This window comes from Acinonyx jubatus, chromosome D1 (assembly GCF_027475565.1).
Source record: "Acinonyx jubatus isolate Ajub_Pintada_27869175 chromosome D1, VMU_Ajub_asm_v1.0, whole genome shotgun sequence".
NCBI lineage: Eukaryota > Metazoa > Chordata > Mammalia > Carnivora > Felidae > Acinonyx > Acinonyx jubatus.
Genome location: NC_069390.1, coordinates 111,925,652 through 111,945,491, shown reverse-complemented (window position 1 = coordinate 111,945,491; position 19,840 = coordinate 111,925,652). Strand labels below are relative to the sequence as shown.

At 49.1% G+C, this 19,840-nt stretch overlaps 1 protein-coding gene across 1 annotated transcript in view; it reads right to left on the bottom strand.

Annotated features, from left to right (window-relative positions):
• The window catches only part of MMP20 (matrix metallopeptidase 20), a 51,081-nt gene extending 32,022 nt beyond the window's left edge, over positions 1–19,059 (bottom strand). Inside the window, exons 1-6 of the mRNA XM_015073924.3 lie at positions 18,934–19,059; positions 10,628–10,875; positions 6,523–6,671; positions 4,982–5,107; positions 4,053–4,214; positions 1,499–1,640 (exon numbers count right to left, since the gene is read on the bottom strand). Coding sequence (XP_014929410.1) covers positions 1,499–1,640; positions 4,053–4,214; positions 4,982–5,107; positions 6,523–6,671; positions 10,628–10,875; positions 18,934–19,059 — 953 coding nt within the window. The remainder of the gene's footprint in view (positions 1–1,498; positions 1,641–4,052; positions 4,215–4,981; positions 5,108–6,522; positions 6,672–10,627; positions 10,876–18,933) is intronic.
• Between the last annotated feature and the right edge of the window lie 781 nt (positions 19,060–19,840).

Sequence of the window (19,840 nt, the reverse complement as noted above, 5' to 3'; positions counted from 1 at the left end):
GATGTTATTTCCAGGTAGATGGTGTCAGAATGGAGTTGAATTGTAGGACACACAGCTGGTGTCAGAGAATTGCTGAGTGGTGGGGAAAACCCCCCGCATCAGAACCGGTGACCAGAATTGTCATCTCCTATGTGAACGCCACCAACGCCTACTGGAATGGACAGTCCTTGGCAGAACCGCCCAGCTTTCATTCCGGCACTTGAATATGACCTTGTAACACAAAATGGGAAACTTAATTCTCCTTCACCCTGCATACGTTTGCCAACTTCCTTGCGTTTTTTTCCGAGGATAACCACTGCCTCTCACCATTCATCACTCTTTCAACCAACAGAAAACTCACAACGATATTATTAGACGTACTTTAAGTAGAAAAAATATTACCACCCACCATTTCCTGTCTTCTAGTAAAACTTCCACATGAGTTTCAAACCCAATGGCTTTGAATTTTTGAGTATCATTGTTTTCAAATTTTATTTCCTCTTTCCTTATTACACAAATCTTAAATTTACTCTATTTAATTTCCCTGAGTGATGTCCATGGCAATAAAAACACTAATAAATAAAGACCAACCACAACCCCCACTATCACCTCCCACAGCTGTAAAGGCAGTGACCCCTACAGCGTCCACACTAACAATCCCAGCTTCTCCAGCATCACAAATTATATCATAAAGTACTCCTACGCCATCGCATTTAAATACCAGCTCGGCCTCACCATCCTTTACAACTCACAGAACTGCAAACGCTTCTACTAATAAGTCCAAACGAAACAGTCCTAAGGCAACAGTACTAGAAACTCAAACCTCAGGGTGTTCTTCAGGAGCATCAGCTGTGGTATAGCTAAAATCCGTCAATATTCCTGTCTTCTCTACACTGTCTGACCTCTAGCTGACAGTGGAAAAGCCAAGGGGCACCGAGAAAGAGGGTTTTCACAAGAGGGCCGTCTTTGCAGTTTCCCCACCCGTCTACCCATCCCTCTGACCATCCTTCCATCCACCCACCCACCCACCTGTCTGTCCATCCGCTTGTCTGTCCACCTGGCTATCTATCCACCCCCATTACCAAATATTTTTTGAGCATATCCTATGCGCTCTCACTAGGGATACATGATAGACAGAAGAGACGTCAGAGCAATCTGGGCTAGTGCTCCAATTTAGACACTTAGTGACACTGTTAGCTCAGAAAAGTGCCTCGTTCTCTTTGAGTTTCTTTCTTCATCTGTAAATTGGGGCTTCTAATCTCTACTTGGCCACGAAGAGGGTCAGAAGTACCTTACGTATACGGAAAACTCTGCGCCCAGCACCAAGAGCATGGTGGGTGCTGCACAAATGGTGCTTTGGCAGCTCTCAGTCTCCCCCGAGACCCCCGCCTCCCACCCTCCCGCCACACGGGACGGCATCTCTGCACGGTCCTCCCTCGTGGCGGCAACGAGCACTTCTAGAGTGACTGACGCGTGGAGCTGAGGCCTGGGAGGACGTGGTGGCACGTCTGGGGCTTACCGGTCCCTGAAGAACAGGAGCTCCTTCCCAAGCATCGTCACGGCATCAAAGGACGAGCTGGAGTCACAGAGGTCGGGGGTGGATGGACTTTGAGGTGGGGCGTGCGGCACGGTGGGCTTTCCTGGGAATGTTTTCCGGGGTCCTAGGATTCAAAGTGACTTGGTCAGCACGGTACCAGGAATCTAGAGTTTGTGCACTCGCACTCCAGAGACGCTCTTTGTCGGTACAGGACGAGGTGAGGAGGCGCGTGGCTGCCTGTGGCGGGCAGACCGGGGTTTGAATCCCGGCTGTGCTAGTTGCTGAGTTGTGTGAAAATCGTGCCTATCACTTAACCCCTCCACGCCTCTGTTCTTTCGTTAGTGAAACGGGAGGGAGCAGAGGGTTTTGTGAGAAGGAATATCTGTAAAGCACCTGACACGTTGGCGCATAGTGAGTGTTAGAGGGATCGCAGCTGCAGGAGTCCCAGATTAGAGGTGTCTTTTAAAAGTCGCCACTGATTATTTCTCTTTTTTTTAATTTCTTTTTTTATTTATTTATTTATTTTTAATGTTTATTTATTTTTGAGACAGAGAGAGACAGAGCATGAACGGGGGAGGGTCACAGAGAGGGAGACACAGAATCTGAAACAGGCTCCAGGTTCTGAGCTGTCAGCACAGAGCCCGACGCGGGACTCGAACTCACGGACCGCGAGATCGTGACCTGAGCCGAAATCAAGGGTTGAATTCTTAACTGACTGAGCCCCCCAAGCGCCCCTGATTATTTCTTTGTAATTAAATTCTTTGTTCTAAGAGACATGGTCATTTTCTTGTGTGTTTTCAGGTTGTGCACATCTGCTTCTGGGCATCTTGCTGTGCATAAGCCTTTGTCAGGCACCCAGGAAAGACCGAATTCCAGTGCCAACACACTACACTGAGGTGGGCACTACTTAAAGGCACCTTCTGGTGGATCCTGCTCCTTGGGAGGCCTGCCGGTGAGTTTTCACTCCCCCTCTGTGCTCCTGAGGGCTGTCTGCTGTCTACAGGAAATGAGCAGGGGCTGCCTGGGCCACTCACTGGCCCTGGCAGGTGCCTGCTCCTGATTGAGCCCTGTGGTCAACAGAGGTGAGGGTCAGAGACAGAGGACCCATGAGAGGAAGAGGTGGGTAAGATCTAGGGTGTAGGGTCAGCGATGGGGTGACGATCGGGGCTGGGTGAGGCTCTGGGAAACTATTGGAAACTGGAAGGTGGTCAGGTCAGAAATGTGCTAGTGAACAGGTACTGTGAGCCAAGCACCCTGGGAGGGGTGGGAGGTGACAGGTAGTCAGGGCTGGGTGATGTGTATGCGCCAAGAGATATAAAACGATGCTTTTATGTTTTGTTCACCTGTGCAAGACTGGCCATGTCCAAATACATGCCTCAGCCCCTGGCCCAGGGACCACGGCCATCAGAATGGTGGTGACCTTCCAGTATGGAAGGATCTGTAGAGGGCAGGCAAATCGTTGGGCTCAGTGGCCCAGGGGAGTCGCTTCACATTGGAGCCCTGCACTCGGTGCTCTGCAGCCAAGTTTGTACAGTGGAGACGTTCACGCTACTAGTTCCTATCTCTCCCAGGAGGAGCAGTGGGCAGAGCTGACTGAGCACTTCTTTGGAGATCGGTCTCCCAAGAGTCAGATGCCATCTGACTGCGAACGAGTGTGCTCCTGTCTGAACTGCCAGGTGGCTTCGCCAACACCTAGCAAGAGGGATCTGGGCTCTCCGGGCCCTTTTCTAGGCTGGGAGGATGCAGACAGGCTTTGGCAATTTACGGCGGAGTAACCACCCTCCGGGTTTAGGGGACAGTCAGTGGCCCAGAGTTTTCTGGGATAAAACATGAAAGCAAAAGTGTCAAGGTCTAAGACTTCCAAGATTCCTTCTCAGAGCTTTGTGGATCTTTCTCTTAAGGATGACTAGGTCTAGAGTTTTTAAGAATTCCTTATTACCTTTGAAAGAATGGTAAGCCATGGGATAATTTTGATTATCTCGGGGTACCTACTGTCTTGAGCCTCCACTTTCTCAGCTGTCCAGTGAGGAAAACACTTAACACTCTAAGCAGGCTGGTCATGAGGATGGGGTGATAGGATGAGCGACGTGAGCCTGTGGGTTATCTACACCACTAGGAATGCAGTGATCATCCTCCCTGACATTTTTAGGAAGATCAGATCAATTATCTGCAGATGGGTCAGAACCATATATAGGAAACTATAAAATATACCCATCCTCTCCCAATATCTAAATTCTGACCCTCACCCTCCCAAAACCTCCCCCCGCCAAAAGACAATTGATTATATTTTCTATGGCTGTTGAGGGACCAAGTGCCCTGGAGGAAAGATGTGGAATTTAATTGCACATCTTAGAAAAGAAAGCCATGTTCTTATCTGGTAGATAAGCTCCTCATAAAAGGCCACAGTGGGGGCTGTGGTCCCCCGCTTGATCTTTACCCCTGCAGGTAACTCCTGGCAAAATACACTTTCCCTAAATTGGAGACTGAAAGCCTGTGACTCTCAGGGTTAGTAGTCAGAGAAGTGTGGTGACTGTACCATACAGGGCCTGGATCCCTTTCACATCATCCTTGGGCAGGTGGAATCCGTAGGGATGCTGGTACTTATAGGTTGGGTACATCAGTGCCGATGGGTCTGTGGAATGTGCCAGGCCCAGTGCGTGGCCAAATTCGTGAGCAGCTACGGTGAATAAGTTGAAACCTACACGGTGCGAGACAGAAAAATACAGCGTCAATGTGGGGATTTATTGTTAGGGCCTTCTGTCTTTACAGGAGAATTTATACCCCAATCCTAGTAGGAAACTCATTTGCCTTTCATAACCAGGTTATTCTGGTGCTGAGCTTTGCTGACGTTACCTATGTTTCCCCCTCGGCTGGACGGGGCTTCGGACTGGGAAAGGATGGAAATGTGATTCGGTCCATTTGGCTCCTTGTCAGCGACACTCAGTCGATGGGTGGAGAAGGGCCCAGTTAGAGCTCATGGCGGCAATGAGATCTAGATTTGGCCACGACTTCGGGGTAAGTTCCCTGCTGTGACAGCCTCCACCCCTCGTCATCCACACACACTTCCCGAGGAAGACTTCCAATGACAGGCATCACATTCTGGAACCTTTCCACCCATCCCCAGCACACTTGTTAGGAGAGTACGACCCTCAGGTCCTTTCTGAGCACAGCCTGCTTGCCAGCACCAGTGAGAGACCGTAAGTGCGGTGCAAAGAGTGCTGTGGAGGGAGGGTTGAGGTTCCTCGACACCCCTCGCTTTGAGCGGGGCTCAGGAGAGTCTACGGCACACTTGGGGGTGGGGCGTTCCCCTTATGGTGTTCCCTTGTGGATTTTTGGCTTACTTGTTTTTCCTAGCCAGCCCCCCTACTTTAAGGGTGGCTTGGGACGTTGACCTCAAGGTTTCATGGTGGAGGCCCAGAAGAAGGTACAATAGTTTCCAGGTTATGGTCAATTGTGCATATATACCATTCATTCCCATAGTCCACTTCTCGGCATTGTCGAAATGCGTGTCCCCTCCCAGACCTTCTCCAGGTGCAAATGCATGGGCTAGGGTCCCTCGAGGCCCATCAAACGGATAGGAGTCCCCGTGGTCTAGACAGTTGGGGAGAGAGGTCAACAGAAGTTAGTCCTGCGGACGATTTTCGAAGCATATTTCACGTTACAGGGAACGGACAATACTGTTTTTACAGATTTTTAAAGTTTATTTATTTATTTAGAGAGAGACAGAGCATGAGCAGGGGAGGGGCAGAGAGAGAGGGAGACAGAGAATCCAAAGCAGGCTCCATGCTCTGAACTGTCAGCACAGAGCCTGATGTGGGGCTCAAACTCACAAGCCGTGACATCATGACTTGAGACGAAGTCAGATACTTAATCAACTGAGGTGCCCAGGCGCCCCTCATTGACGGTTTTTAATTTAAAAAGGAGGAAGAACAAAACGAGGCAATGTTGTAGAGCTACGTTCATGGGTTTTGAGGATTTTAGCGGGAATACTTTGTTTTGTTAAAATCCAACAGAACAAAGCTCTGGTGTGCCGTTCGAGGGGTTCAGCACAGTGCGGGGACCTCAGACTGTGAGCCCCGAGGTCCCTGTTACATGGCAGCACGGCCCCCACCCAGCCTGTGTTTCACGGGAAAGAGCGCAGGCTTGCACGATCAAGAGAGAAGCGGTCTCCAAAGCCGGCCTGAGCCACGTGGCCACGGTGGCCCTGCTGTCCAGGAGGAATGGGAGCCACCACGCACCCGGCCACACCCAGGGCCACCTCGGAGGGCTCACACCGGGGCCTGCTGACCTCCTCTCTCCTGGCTTCTGGGCGCGCCCACCCCAGGACAGCAGGTTAAACTTCAGATGGAGACTTGAAGTCTCAGGGGCCCTTAGAAAGGGCAGGACACTTGGTCCCCTCTGCTGCTTGGAAGCCAACAAAGGGAAGGAATTTCGCGGCCTTTCCTTAATCTGCCCACTAGACATGCGGCTCTGGACAGGGCTCCCCGTGCAAGGTTGTGCGTCCACTCCTTACTGGGGTGAGCAGGGTGGAGGCCTGGGGACCCCACAACGTGTGGACGGGACAGCAGCAAACCCCCTCCCCCACCACGCCCGGCCATTGCTGCAGGGAAGAAGCGGTCAGGGTCACGGGGCGTGCGTGCCCTTCAGTGAGGATTCAAGGTGCAAGTTCCTGCTGTGTAGCAGACACCGTCAGGGGGTGGGGTGAGGTCAGGTGGCCCCCCCAGGCCAACAGGGAAGCCAGATGGGACAGACTTTGTCTCTGATGCGGCCACAGCACGGCGGAAGCCGGTTGGGCCGAGTCTGCCGAACGGTCCAGGCCAGGATGACGGGCCCTCGCCGGGACCCCCTGGTTCTAGTCTCTGCCTGATGGCCGTCGTCACTCTGCCATGACCTTGGCCTCCGCCCGTCTCACCCTGTGCAAGAGAGGACGGTGCCCACCCGTGCACTGAGGGTTGCAGGAGGAAACAGCTGGCTTCGCAGGCAGAGCCCAGGGACCCCCACGGTACCTCCGCTTTCGAAAGATATCATGATGTCCGCTTCTCCCGAAGTCACCCTGACGAAGGTTAGGGGGACAGCGCTGCCCCAGGCCTGCAAGGCCATCTCCACTGCCTTGTCCACGTCAGCGGCCGCCATGGATGGTGTGTACTTGGATATCCTGTGAAGACACAAGGAACGGGCCTTCCTTTCAGTAGACGCTCCTGGTGAAGAAGGGCGACCATTGTGTGGAGGTCGAGGTGGGGCTGAGGATCGAGGGGCCGAACACGCATCTACCATTTGGGAATTTTTCTCCCAAACAATTCTTACTTTGCTTCCACCTCTGTTACGTTACTGAGACGGGTGGACAATTAGGAAAAGTTGAAGGGGGATGAGGGTCGAGATCCCGTGGTGCTGAGACAGGCTGGCTTTCACTGTGATCACATTACCCTTGATTTTAAAGACCAGAACCCGGTGCGATTTCACAGGGAGTCAGAAGCCCATTTTCCCCTAAGATAGTTTTAGGTGAGCAGGACTTTTTCCCCCAACTGGACTGAACATTTTCAGTCGTGACAAGCAAAAACACGGAGCAAATTCGTATTCAAAGGCCACTGGGATTTCCCCCTTTGGGGGAGGGGGGGAAGGTTTTTCTCTTGAAATAACACGCTATCTCAAAGAGGAAACACCAGCTTTAAGCAAGGGTGCTCACGTAGACTGAAAGAGGCTGCAGTCTTTCATTAAGTGCTGCTGCGACAGCGACTTCTGGAGCCAGAGAAGTGGAGGGCATTTGGGGCAAACAGTGCAGCCGTTGGCGGGCCTCCGGGACGCGGGGGCTGGGGCTTCCGACAGCAAGCAGAGGAAGGGGAGGAGGAAGGAGGTGCCCCTGGGACCTCGGAGGGAGCCAGGGGCGCAGAGTGAGGAGACACCTCGGCGACAGCCACCCTGGGGAGCGGACCTCTGCCCTGCTTCCATTCTTTGGTCCCTCGCCCAGTCCCGTGCGCACAGTCGGAGCCCAACAAATACTTGGTAAGCTCAGGAAGTGCCGAGTCAAAGCTAGTGGTTTTCAAGGGCTTCTGGGTGGTGGCCAAATGTTAGCACCTGGGATAACGACCTGAGAGGCTGGGTCAAGAGATACACAGCTGTGAGCATAAACGCGCATTTCGACAAGTATCCTGGGTGTTCTGACGCGGGCGGGGCCGTCCCAGCCAGAAAGCAGCGGGGCTGATCCTGGGGGTCCGAAGGGAAGGGGTGGAGTCCCACAGGGAGCCCGCATGCAGGTGGCCATCCGCCCTGGAGAGGCGGGAGCACGGAACCCTCTCGCAGGGATGGACAGAGGCGCCCTGACAAGAGTCCGCACCTGAAGACCGCTGAGGCAGTAGAGGTCACGGTCAGACTCTGCGAGCACCTGCTTCGTGCGGGCCACGGCCCTGAGCCTACCTGACCTTCACAACAACCTGCGGAGATAAGGATGAGGATCCGCATCGTGTGATCAGTCGGGATCCGAGCCCAGTCTGGCTCCAAGACGTACACACATAAGCACCAAGCTACGTTTCCTGTTTTAACCCCGTGGGTTACTAGCAGTTATTCTGAGATCCAGTGGCTACGTAGAGTACTGAGATGCCTCTATGCTTTCTCTTCCTTCCCTCCTTCTCTCGCTCTCCTTTTGGGCAGGGTGGGGGGCTGTCCGAGGAATAGTATCACAATATTCTACGTCTCGCAGCTTCCAATTAGCATTGATTCCCGGTGTCTTGGCCATGCTTAGTCACAGTTCTGGGACGCAGCTAAATGTTGGAAAGACTTCCTGGGTTTATACACATTTTTCCCATCTTGCCCCCCGTACCCCTCCCCCCCCCCCCCCCGCCCCCGCCGCCCCACATACACTTGGGAGTTCTTGCCCTCATGTTTCGATTTTGAGGCTTTCCTGGACCGCGGCAGGGGAACATTTGTGTTCAGAGTGTCACCTTATGGACTCAGTCTCCCAGCCACCAACAGGTGGCCCAGAGGAGCCTCTGGGCTCGTGGGTACAGGTCCTCCCTTGACCCTAGGGACCCGGGGACTGGGTGTGGCAGTTACAAGCCACCCACTGGCCACACCCACAGGTATCCTTGGGGAGAGATGAGCAGCAGCCCTTCAGATACAAACGTGAATGACCGTGTGAGCACAGAGAATAGGAAGGTGTCGTGATCAGAAACCAATGTTTTGGTCACCTTGGCTTTTTCCATATAACGTACACAAAGTAATATATAATAATTTGTGCATAAATATAATTGAATTGCAGGTCTATAGGGCTTACTTTTTTTTAATGTTTATTTATTTTTGAGAGAGAGACAGAGAGGGAGGGAGGGAGGGAGGGAGACACAGAATGTGAAGCAGGCTCCAGGCTCTGAGCTGTCAGCACAGAGTCCGACGCAGGGCTTGAACCCATGACTGGTGAAATCATGACCTGAGCCGAAGTCAGACACTCAATTGAATGAGCTACTCAGGTGCCCCTGTAGGGCTTACTTTTTAGTAATGGTTGTGTTTTGGGGCACCTGGGTGGCTCAGTCAGTTAAGAGTCTGACTCTTGATTTTGGTTCAGGTCATGATCTCACGGTTCCATGAATTTGAGTCCCACGTCGGGCTCCATACCGATGGTGTGGAGTTTGCTTGGGATTCTCTCTCTCTCTCCCTCGCTCTCTCTCTCTCTCTCTCTCAAAATAAATAAATAAATAAACTTAAAAAAAAATCGCTGTGTTTAGCACCTGGCTTACAGGGTTCCTGGGCTGTAAAACTCCTCAGAGTGTCAGGGGCTTCTGTGAGCCCTGTGCAAACTCTTTTAACAGTCCGGCCTTGCCCCATCCCCAGGCATCGACTAAATGTGCTGGTCCTAAGAACAAAGTCTGGCTCCAAGCCGGGCCTGGCTCTCCGCTGCCCTGGGCACCTGCCCACCAGGCCGCCCCACTGCACGCCCCTGTCTGTCACGACTCCTCTAGCACTTGGGAAATCCTCACCGTTGGTGAGGCCTGGGCAAAAATGCAGGTGAGGGCCCAGATCCCTCCTCTGGCAGGTGCGGGCCCAGGCGGGCAGAGTATCTGCCTGCCTCTGAGCCACCCTAGGGTGGAGGGGCCCCCCAGGAAGGAGGTCTGCTGTCCCCCCGACCTGGGTCCCTGTGCTCCCAGCAGCTGCTCCCAGAGTTCTCCGCTAGACCTGCAGCCACGATGGTCTGTTTGCTCTTGTGTCTCCCCCAAAGGACTGTGAGTTCCCTGAGGTTGGGAAGGTGGTCTAGTCATCTCTGTATCTCCAAAACTGAATGCCTATAGTAGGCACTTAGTAAATCATCAATAAATTATTTTTGCAGTTGATAAAAAGTTACTTTTTAATAGGTGAGTTTTATTGCTTCCCTCTGATTGAGGAAACTGTTTTAAGAAAACTGGTTGGTGCCATCAGGTTATTAATCCTAGATTAGATTATTCGTCTTCAAAGACAAGTGTGTTGTCTCTTACCGATAAAATTATTGTAATGTCTAAAATGGCCAGTCATCACGATAATACTGAGGTCATATTTTGTAGTAAATCCTTCACTGTGACTGTCTAAGATCAGCCCTAAAAAGTCTTCCTTAGGATTGTGATGAGCCACGATTTTATACAGATCAGAAGGAAGATGTTTCAAAATAAGAAGAGAAGAGAAGGGAAGAGAAGGGAAGGGAAAGGAAAAGAAAAGAGAAAAGGAAAGGAGAAGAAAAGAAAAAGAAAAGAGAAAAGGAAAAGAAAAAAGAAAAGGAAAGAAAAGGACAAGAAAGAAAAGAAAGAAAGGAAAAGAAAAGGGAAAGGAAAGGAATGAAAAAAATGAAAGGAAAGAAAACAAGAGGAAAGAAAAGAAAAGAGAAAAGGAAAGAAAACAGAAAAGGGAAGAAAAAAGGAAGGAAAAGAGAAAAGGAAAGAAAAGAAAGGAAGAGAAAAGGAAAGAAAACAAAAGAAAGGAAAGAAAAAGAAAGTTAAAGAAAAGAAAAAAAGAAAAGGAAAGGAAAGGAAAAGGCAAGAGAAAAGGAAAGGAAAGAAAAGAAAAAATAAAGGAAAAGGAAAGGAAAGAAAAGACAGAAAGCACGGACAGGAGAAGAGGGGTGCTTCTCTCTGACCTGGAAGGACTCCATCTCATTACCTGTAGGTCAAAGTATTTTTTTTCCACTTGGGTTCACCTGGGAAGAGGCGGTAGTTTGCCACGTCGGGAACTCCGCATCGGGGCCTCTTGATCACGTCCATCGTGGACCGGTCCAACTTGCCCGTGACTCGGAGGCCGAAGAAGGCTTGCAGCTCCTTGATCTTCTTGACCAGGGAACTGGCTCCTCGCGCGGCCATCTCACCGAGCTGGTGGCCTCCCTTCCTGGTGTAATACTTGTCAAGATAGGCCTGGAACAGACAGGCAGGCGGACACGTCTGTGCACCGTCTCCGGGAGAGACTCGTGCTCAGGTTAGGAGGGGACCGTTTCTCCACAAGCGACATGCAGTGTGGAGGGCGTACTCCCACCTTGAAAAGAATTAGGTACATTCTCATGGATAAAGCTTTGATGGACGTATGCCGCATTACTAATATTAATTACGTTTGCGTAGCTGGGATTGGAGATTTTCTCCTTTTACCCACTTATCTTTCATAGTTTTCCTATAAGGACTAATTATTTTAAGAGGAAAACATAGAGGCTCCTGGGTGGCTCAGTCCGTTAAGCGGCCGACTCTTGATCTTGGCTCAGGTCATGATCTCACAGTTCCTGAGTTCGAGCCCCCCCATTAGGTTTTGCACTAATAGTGTGGAACCTGCTTGGGGTTCTCTCTCTCTCTCTCTCTCTCTCTCTCTTTCTCTCTCTCTCTCCTCTCTCTCTCTCTGTCTCTGCCCCTCCCGGACTCATGCTCTCCCTCAAGATAAATAAATAAACTTCAAGAGGAAACAACAATAGAAGGAAATAATGTGAACATTTTCCCCAGGGATCGTTTGTCAATCTCCACCCAATTTGCAAAAACCAAGACTATTATCTGGGAGGTGGCTATTGGTGTCATGTTTTCATCAAACATTATGCACGATCAGTGTGTTTCTACACACAGAGACCTTGCAGTCCAACCTGACATCCTACACAACGTCAGACAATCTGTTTCTCTGGTGGCTTTTTGTTGTTAGGTCCGTGAACCTGTTCTCCGGGGCCAGGCTTCCAGGACTGTCTCTGTCTCCCACACTGCCACCCCATCCCACCCCCGCCCCCCCGCAAGTAAAATTAGCCTTAAAGTATTTTATTTGCACATTAAAGCTTAAAACCTCTACATTTATCATTCAAAACTCTTCTAGAACTCCTGGGTGGAGTGAGATGGCATCATGTAAATGCAGGACTGGAGTTGGACACTGGTCCAGGATTTCAACGACCCACCTTATTGCAGGGAGACCCTGAGCAACAGAAGATTTCAGTGTGTGTTGCATTAGATGCAAAATTTTATATTTACATTTTATGCATGAGGTATTTATTTACTGCCTATGAATATTTACGTATCGCATTACTTTAGATTCCGTATAAATTATGTATATGATTTCTGCTCTATCTACACGTTTATATATGCGAATACTAAAACATTGAAAGCAACCTTAATGTCTAACAATAGGGGTTTTGTTGACTATATTTTTATATATTCATGTGAAGCAATACTAGGCGTCTAAGATCACATTTTTGAAAAATATTTAGTGGCATGGAGTAATGCACTCAGTCTAATGACAATATACTGAGAAAAGCCTAGGTGAAGTCTTTATACAGATTATAATCGTAATTCCCGAAACAAACCGAGCCATATATACGTGTACATATTATACTCATGTTTGTTATATATGTATAGTAACAGAAGGTTAATGTGCAAATTAACATTGAAAATTGATATTGATTGACGTATTGATAGTTACTACATGCATATAACTTATAATGAGCACGAGTGACATAAATAACGGAAAGAAATATATCTGAATATCAATCTTGTTTACCTCTGGGTTGTAATACCAAGGGTGGCAACTTATTTTTCATCCTTTCCTATATCCCAAGGTTTCCTGCTGTGAGTGCAGACAGTAAGTGTTTTTTTTTTTTTAATGTTTATTTATTTTTGAGAGAGAGAGAGAGACAGAGCATGAGTGGGGGAAGGGCAGAGAGAGAGGGAGACACAGAATCAGAAGCAGGCTCCAGGCTCTGAGCTGTCAGCACAGAGCCCGACGCGGGGCCCGAACTCACGAGCTATGAAATCATGACCTGAGCCAAAATTGGACACTCAACCGACTGAGCCACCCAGGAGCCCCAGACTGTAATTGTTAAGGAGAAGAGTAAAACGAGTAAGACACTTGTTTGGGCTACATGCTCTGTCTGCTCTCTGTGGGGTCGACCAGACCTCCCACCCCGTCTTTCCTGGTGGTGATTCCTTGTGAGATTCTTCTTCTTCTTTTTTTTAATGTTTATTTATTTTTGAGAGACAGAGAGAGACAGAGTGTGAGCGGGGGAGGGGCAGAGAGAGAGGGAGACACAGAATCCGAAGCAGGCTCCAGGCTCTGAGCTGTCAGCACAGAGCCCGACGCGGGGCTCGAACTCACGAACTGTGATTGTCATGACCTGAGCCGAAGTCGGGCGCTTAACAGTCGGAGCCACCCAGGTGCCCCATCCTTGTGAGATTCTTAATGAGGCAAAGACCCAAAAGGAGAAGAAGGGGGTTAGCTTGGAGCCCCCAGCCCTGGAGCCCAGGCGAGCCCTGAAACAAAGGTGTGACCATCTTGTTTCATTTCCATCTCTGGCTAGGCCATCATAAGTAAGCATTTTATGTCCTTCTGTCTGATCTTTTTGGCAGATAATGGTTCTCCGAGCCATTCCTCTTGGCTCAGGTTGATGCTGTGACAATACGACACTCACGCTAAGTCTAGATAAGGCTCTTCCAGGGGTAAGCTCTGTGCAGGAGACCAGACACTATGTTTTCTGAGACAGTTTTGAATTCAAATATTTTGTTCCCATGTTAGGTTATGTGTGAGTCTTACACTCTGGGTTCTAATTTTGGTTTACAAAATACAGTCATAGAAGGGAAGATGGATTAAGTTAGAAAGAGGTTGATGGGGCGCCTGGGTGGCTCAGTCGGTTGAGCGTCTGACTTCGGCTCATGTCATGATCTCACGGTTTGTGGGTTCGAGTGCCGCACCGGGCTCTGTGCTGACAGCTTGGAGTCTGGGACCTGCTTCGGATTCTGTGTCTCCCTCTCTCTTTCTGCTCCTCCCCTGCTCACACTCTGTCTCTCTCTCAAAAATAAATAAAGACTAAAAAAAAAAGTTGGAAAGAGGTTTAGAACTACGCTTACAGGATAAGCCATGTTTGTGAAGAGAAAGGTGTGCAGAATGATGCACACACAGATAGATCCTCATAAGCCAGGACTAGGCTGAGGAAGAGAGGGGTGGCCAAAAACTCAGTAATCAAGAAAAATAATATGGAGTGCAACATTTAACAATCAAAATTAATGCAAAAAATCCATGATGAACAAAATATCAATATTTTAACTAAGACAAGGTCCAATCCTGCCTCATTCGCTCATCCTAATCCCAGCCCTGAGTCACAGCAAAGTGTGTTGAAAAATATAGATGAAGGGGTGAGCAGTGGTTTTATCTTAGTGATGGAATTGACTTTTTTCATTATCTGTGTTGGATAATATTTCTTTTCTTTTTTGTTTTTGCTTTTTAAAAATTGTTTATTTATTTTGGGAGAGAGCGAGCCAGGGAGCAGGGGAGAGGGAAGGAGAGAATCCCAAGCAGGCTCCGAGCTGTCAGTGCAGAGCCTGACATGGGCTCGATCCCACGAATCGTGCGATCATGACCTGAGCCAAAACCAAGAGTCAGACACTTAACAGAGCCCCTCAAGTGGCCCCATTTTATAATTTTTCTACTGTGAACATATATAATTTATACAATGTTTTTTTTTCTTATAAATACGCAGAAGATGCTAGATCTTTAGCTCAAAATGTCTAAGTCCGATCATAAACAACAGTATTAAAACAGTACTCGACACGGTCCTAGGCTCAGAGGAGATGTTCAGTTAATATTTGGGCTCTTTTTCTCTAGGTAAAATACGCAAATTTGCTTCTTTGAAGAATTATCAGATGTCCCGAGGGCCTAAATCATTCTGGAAACTTTCTTGTCAAAGTTATTGACAAGGTTTTAGCATCTTTTCAGAGTCAAAACATTCGGGGAGGCACTTAGATGTGCACTTAGAATTGCATTTGTGTTAATCCGAACCCTTGGGTGAGGTTGGCCCTGGTCAAGGATTTTAGGCACCCCCGGAAGTGTCCTATTTGCTCCCCACATTTTCCCCTCCCTGTTGTTAAAATTACAGAATTTTAAGGTTGGCTTTTGGGTGGTCTCTCTCTGCTTCTCTTTCAGTGTTTGAAAGAATAAGATAATGGAGGCCTAGAGGGTCAGTCCTGGCAAGCCAGTGGCCCAGGTCCACTCTCTGCCCCCAGCTCTTTGTTCAGTGCACTTTCCTGGCATCCTTCTAGAGAATCAAGAACTTAAAAAACTCAGAGTCAAGTGTGCTTCAAAACAAGGTAAAGTTCTAGATATGGTTTCTTCAGCATTTCTTGTGTTGTGGCTAAGCCACAGAACGGGAATCGTGAGGACTTCTGATGCTGTGTGAGGACTCCTAGGTTGCATATAATCTACGGGCCCAATTAAATACGTTATAACTCACTTATATTCTGGAATATTTGTAACTCTTGAAGGTGATGTTTAGGAAAACAGCATAAAAATAAAAATTTTCTTATGATACAATAATCAGTAATAAAGGTAGGAACCAAATATAAAAATTAGAGTATCTTTTCGTGCACAGAAAGTAAAGTGGTATTAAAATCACCTGAATTTAACATTCTGTATTTGAAAGGTTTCAATTTCAATTTTTTATTGTCTTTAATTGTGAGTTTATAATAATGTGATAATGAAACATATTATTTTTAAGGACAACTTAACAACCTGTTGTTGTTTTAAGTGTTGTATTGATATTACTGATTTTTAAAAAGACAAACAAAAATACAATAAAACTTTGGTTTAAGAGACTAAGCATTTTATCGTTCCATCATTTTCATAGCCTTTATGCTCATCAGCAAAGCAGAATGTAAAGAGTTATGAGAGGGCGTGAAATAAGTCACCTAAACCCTCGTTCATTTTTTCAAGTGCAGGTTATCGGACTCATGGGTTTGCAGGAAGCATCTGGCATTTGGAAATTTGGCTGGTCTGGTGTTTCCGGGCACAAGAGACCGTCCGTTGTCTCTGAACAAGTGGTCTGGAGAGAAGAGAGCCGTGCAGAAGCTAATTATCCTGACCCGGTTCACAGGCACCCCCTGGTCCGCTGGCCACCGGCTACGGGACTCGGCCAGTCCCGCTGTGTGCCCTCTCCCGGCTCCTGCCACCAGCCTGGCGTGGCGGCCAGGCTCCTTCACCCCCAGACAGTCATGTGACTGGCTCCTTCTTAGAGTTCAGGTTCACCTTGAGAGCCACCTCCTCACAGAAGCCTTCTGGGACTACTCAGTGACAGTGTCCCCCACTGCCCCAGTCACTACCATCCAGACTCCTTCCGCCCTCAGGATCACTTATCACTTTGAAATAACCTTGGGCGCTTGTTGACTGACCACTTGCTGATCTCCCAGCGCCCTCCCCTCCCCCATCCCCACTGTCCCCACGTAAGTGCCCTAGGCCCAAGGATTTGACTTGTTTGGTTCACTGGTGTTTCTCGAGTGCTCGGAACAGACCCTGGCCTACAGCACACGGTAAGCTGTCAGTAAGTGATCGTTGAACAGATGAGCTTACGCTGCATGCCTGTGTAGTGTTTCATCTGTTGTATCATGAGGCTGCCGAAGCTGTTACGTGTAGAAGTCCCCCCTCTCCACAGGGGATACGTCCCCAAGCCCCCAGTGGGGGCCCGAGGCTTCAGGTAGATCTGAACCCTATATAAACACGTTTTCCTGCACGCACATACCTATGAGAAAGCTTGATTTATAAATTAGGCACAGTGACAGATTGACAACAGGTACTAATAACAGCGTAGAACAATTACAACGATATAGTGCCATAAAAATTATGTGAGTGTGGGCTCTCTCTCTAAATATCTTATTGTTCTGTACTCACACTCTTGTGATAATGTAAGGTGACGAAATGCAGCGAGGTGAATGGCGTAGGCGCTGTGACATGGCGGGTGGGCCACGTAGGCGCTGTGACGCGGTGTTAGGCTACCGATGAACCTTCTGATATGTCAGAAGGAGGATCATCGATTTCCCCACCATGAATGACTGTGGGTAACTGAAACCGTGCAAAGAAATAAGGAGTGACTGCTCTATTTCTATACACTCTAAGGGGGGGGGGGTGGATTAAGTCTTGCTAGTCACTGGGATCCACTTGAAAGCTTTGCCTGGATCATTTTTTTTTTAAGTTTCTTTCTATTTAATTTGAAAAAGATACAGAGAGCGAGCGGGGGAGGGGCAGAGAGAGAAAGAGAATCCCAAGCAGGCTCCGTGCTATCAGCACAGAGCTTGATGCAGGGCTTGAACCCACAAACCACGAGATCATGACTTGAGCCAACATCAAGAGTCAGCTGCTTTGACTGAGCCCCCCCCCCGGTGAGTCTTGCCCAGATCATTCTAGCCTGCTAAAGAGTGACGTTTGTTCCTGCCCCTAGTTGGTGACAGGGCCTGCTGTAGGCAGAAGAAGGCGCTGACTGGGTCCCTGGTCCTAGTTTGAAGGTCCTCTGAAAGGCAGAAGTGAGGGATCCCCAGCATCCCAAGGCCACTTCACTCTTCCCCAAGACCCACTGTAAGCATATCTTTTCCTGAGACTTTCCGGTCTTCTCCCTGTATACACTGCCCAGGGTTAGCTGGTTTCTTCTGCGAAGGGCCGATGGGCAACGTTTTTGGTTCTGCCACACCTCGCCATCGTGGTCCAGAAGCAGTAGGCGAGAAGCAGACAGAAGGCCAGGGACCGTTTGGCCCGATGACGCTCGTTTGTCGGGACCAGGGCTACCATCACGGTCTTTGGCTCTCTCAGATCCATTCTGGCCTCTGCGTGACTCTTCTTCCGAGGCCACAAACGCTCTGTGGTTCCTCAAAGTGGCATGACGAGCGTTGAGGGGACATTGCATGTGGGGAGAAGGGACCCAAAGCCAGCCAGCACCGGTGAAACATGATTTGAAATAGACCCTGCAATTCTGAGACACGTTCTCTTGAAATGAGTTTACGTAACAGTGGGCTCACGTCTTGCGAAGCTGAATGTAACTGCTCTGTGCTTGGCATTCATGATGCTGTTCATAAGCAGGGCTGAGAGTGAAAATATTGACTAGTTAGCTCACTAATCAGAAGGCACGGGTGGTCCACACAGTCGGTGAGGCCACACGGGTGCGGGTGTGCAAACCATTTCCTCAGTGCCACCACCAGCGCGGTGCAGGGGTGCAGCCCGGCGGGTCGGAAAGCAACCTGGAGGCAGGGCTGGGAATCCCGGACGTGCTATCACTTGACAGACGGTTGAAAGAGAGCCTTTCGCACAGACACGTCTCATTTGCACACCTGTCACTAACGTTGGGAGTCCCATCCTTACAGATTATTCCCCCCCCCCAAGATTTTATCTTTAAGGAATCTCTACCCACAACGTGGGGCTCGAACCCACAGCCCCGAGTTCAAGAGTCGCACGCCCCACCGACTAGGTGCCCCTAGGATGTTTCTTTAGGTTAAAGATCACCACCTTCCGTTACATGCAAAAACCACTTGGAAGCAACTAGACATGAATCGCTTTGAGTCACATGATCATTGCAAAAATTCTACCGTGCATCATTTGTATCGCATCTTCTCCAACCAGTTGAGAGAAGTCTTCCAAGAAGAAAATACAGAAAGCGTGTGTAAATAAGGTACTCGGGGAGTACGCTTTAGAGAGGAAAGGCTCGCAAGCGAGGAGCAGTAGACACCCAGGAAAAACTCGGCTCACTTTAGATTTTGATCCAGCTTTCCCTGAAGGAAGAGCCGTTTTCTAGCATGTGGACACAAGAAATCTTTTTGAGGTGACTGCCAGGAAACCCAACACTAAGTTCACAGCCCACCTCTAGTGCACGAAACTTGCACCTCGGTTTTTATTTTTCTGTCCCTGTTTTCCTCCTACGTTTTCCCTCAAACACCTGGTCTTTCAGCGTCGCATGCGTTTTGGCAAGCCGTTTCACTTCTGTGGGACACCAGCCACCTAGCTCTCCCTTTGCTTAGTCCTGCAGCACATACCCCGAACGCGCCCTAGACAGCAACCTTCGCCGTATGGGAGGCGGTATCCGTTAGACTCTACTGGACTCACAAGACGATTGCGGAACAGTAACAGATTTTTCCTTGTTTTCTCGTTACACCCTTTCAGGTTTTCCGGGGTGGAGGCGGGAAGGGGCAAGTGCGCAAAGACTCACAAACCTGTGCCAGGTGGTAGTTGTTTCTTGAGGTCCTGGGGGTGGCTGCAGGTGGGGAGGGGGCTGCGGTGGAGAACTTCAGAGCCGTGACGAGGAGCACAGCAAGGCCAGACGCGGGGAGCACCTTCATCTCCTTGGGGCGGCTCGGCAATTATATCAGTCCCGGGGAAGGCAGACTGCGCTTTTGCACTTCGACCTTGAGCGGCTTTTATAGCGTCCGCCGGGTCTGGGCCCTCGGAGCGAGGATGACTCATGTCTCAAAAGGTAATTATAGAGCTCATTTCTCTCCCTGATGATGGGGTAACACACCGGGACTCGGGAGTTGGGGAAAGCTTCGTTCTTTGTGATTTACCGAGTCGCGAAAGGAGAAAGACAGTCGGATTGAATGAAGTTTGTCAGCTGCTTACATAAATTGGGGTAAACTGGATTAATTTTAACCCAACTCAATGGAAACATTTGATGGGCCTCAGTGAGGGGGGCCTTTTTCCATTCTGATGACAGAAGAAGTCAGTGATTCGAACACAGTTTAATTTGTCCTCAGTAATTCTTCCCCCCGCCCCTCAAAACTCGATCCAGTCACCTGCCTCTTCTGCCTCCACATTTCTCAGTAACGAACTCTGTTCATGATGACGGTTCTGGGCATGTAGGATCCTGAATCATCAAGGAAACGTTACATTATACTGTGCTGACTTAGGCTGGAAAGTAGACAGAGCTGTTTGAAAACTCTTGAATAAGTTGATGCATGAGATCTATATTAGCTCACCGGAACACTGGACAGAAGTACCCGTCCTCTGTGCACTCTGGTTACCTGGGCTCGTACTCTCTTTCCCGGCTCTGATTTAGATGTTGGTCTGGAGATGGCGTGGAGAAATGGGTTCCCTGGCACAGAAAGCACTTTGGCATCAAAGTGA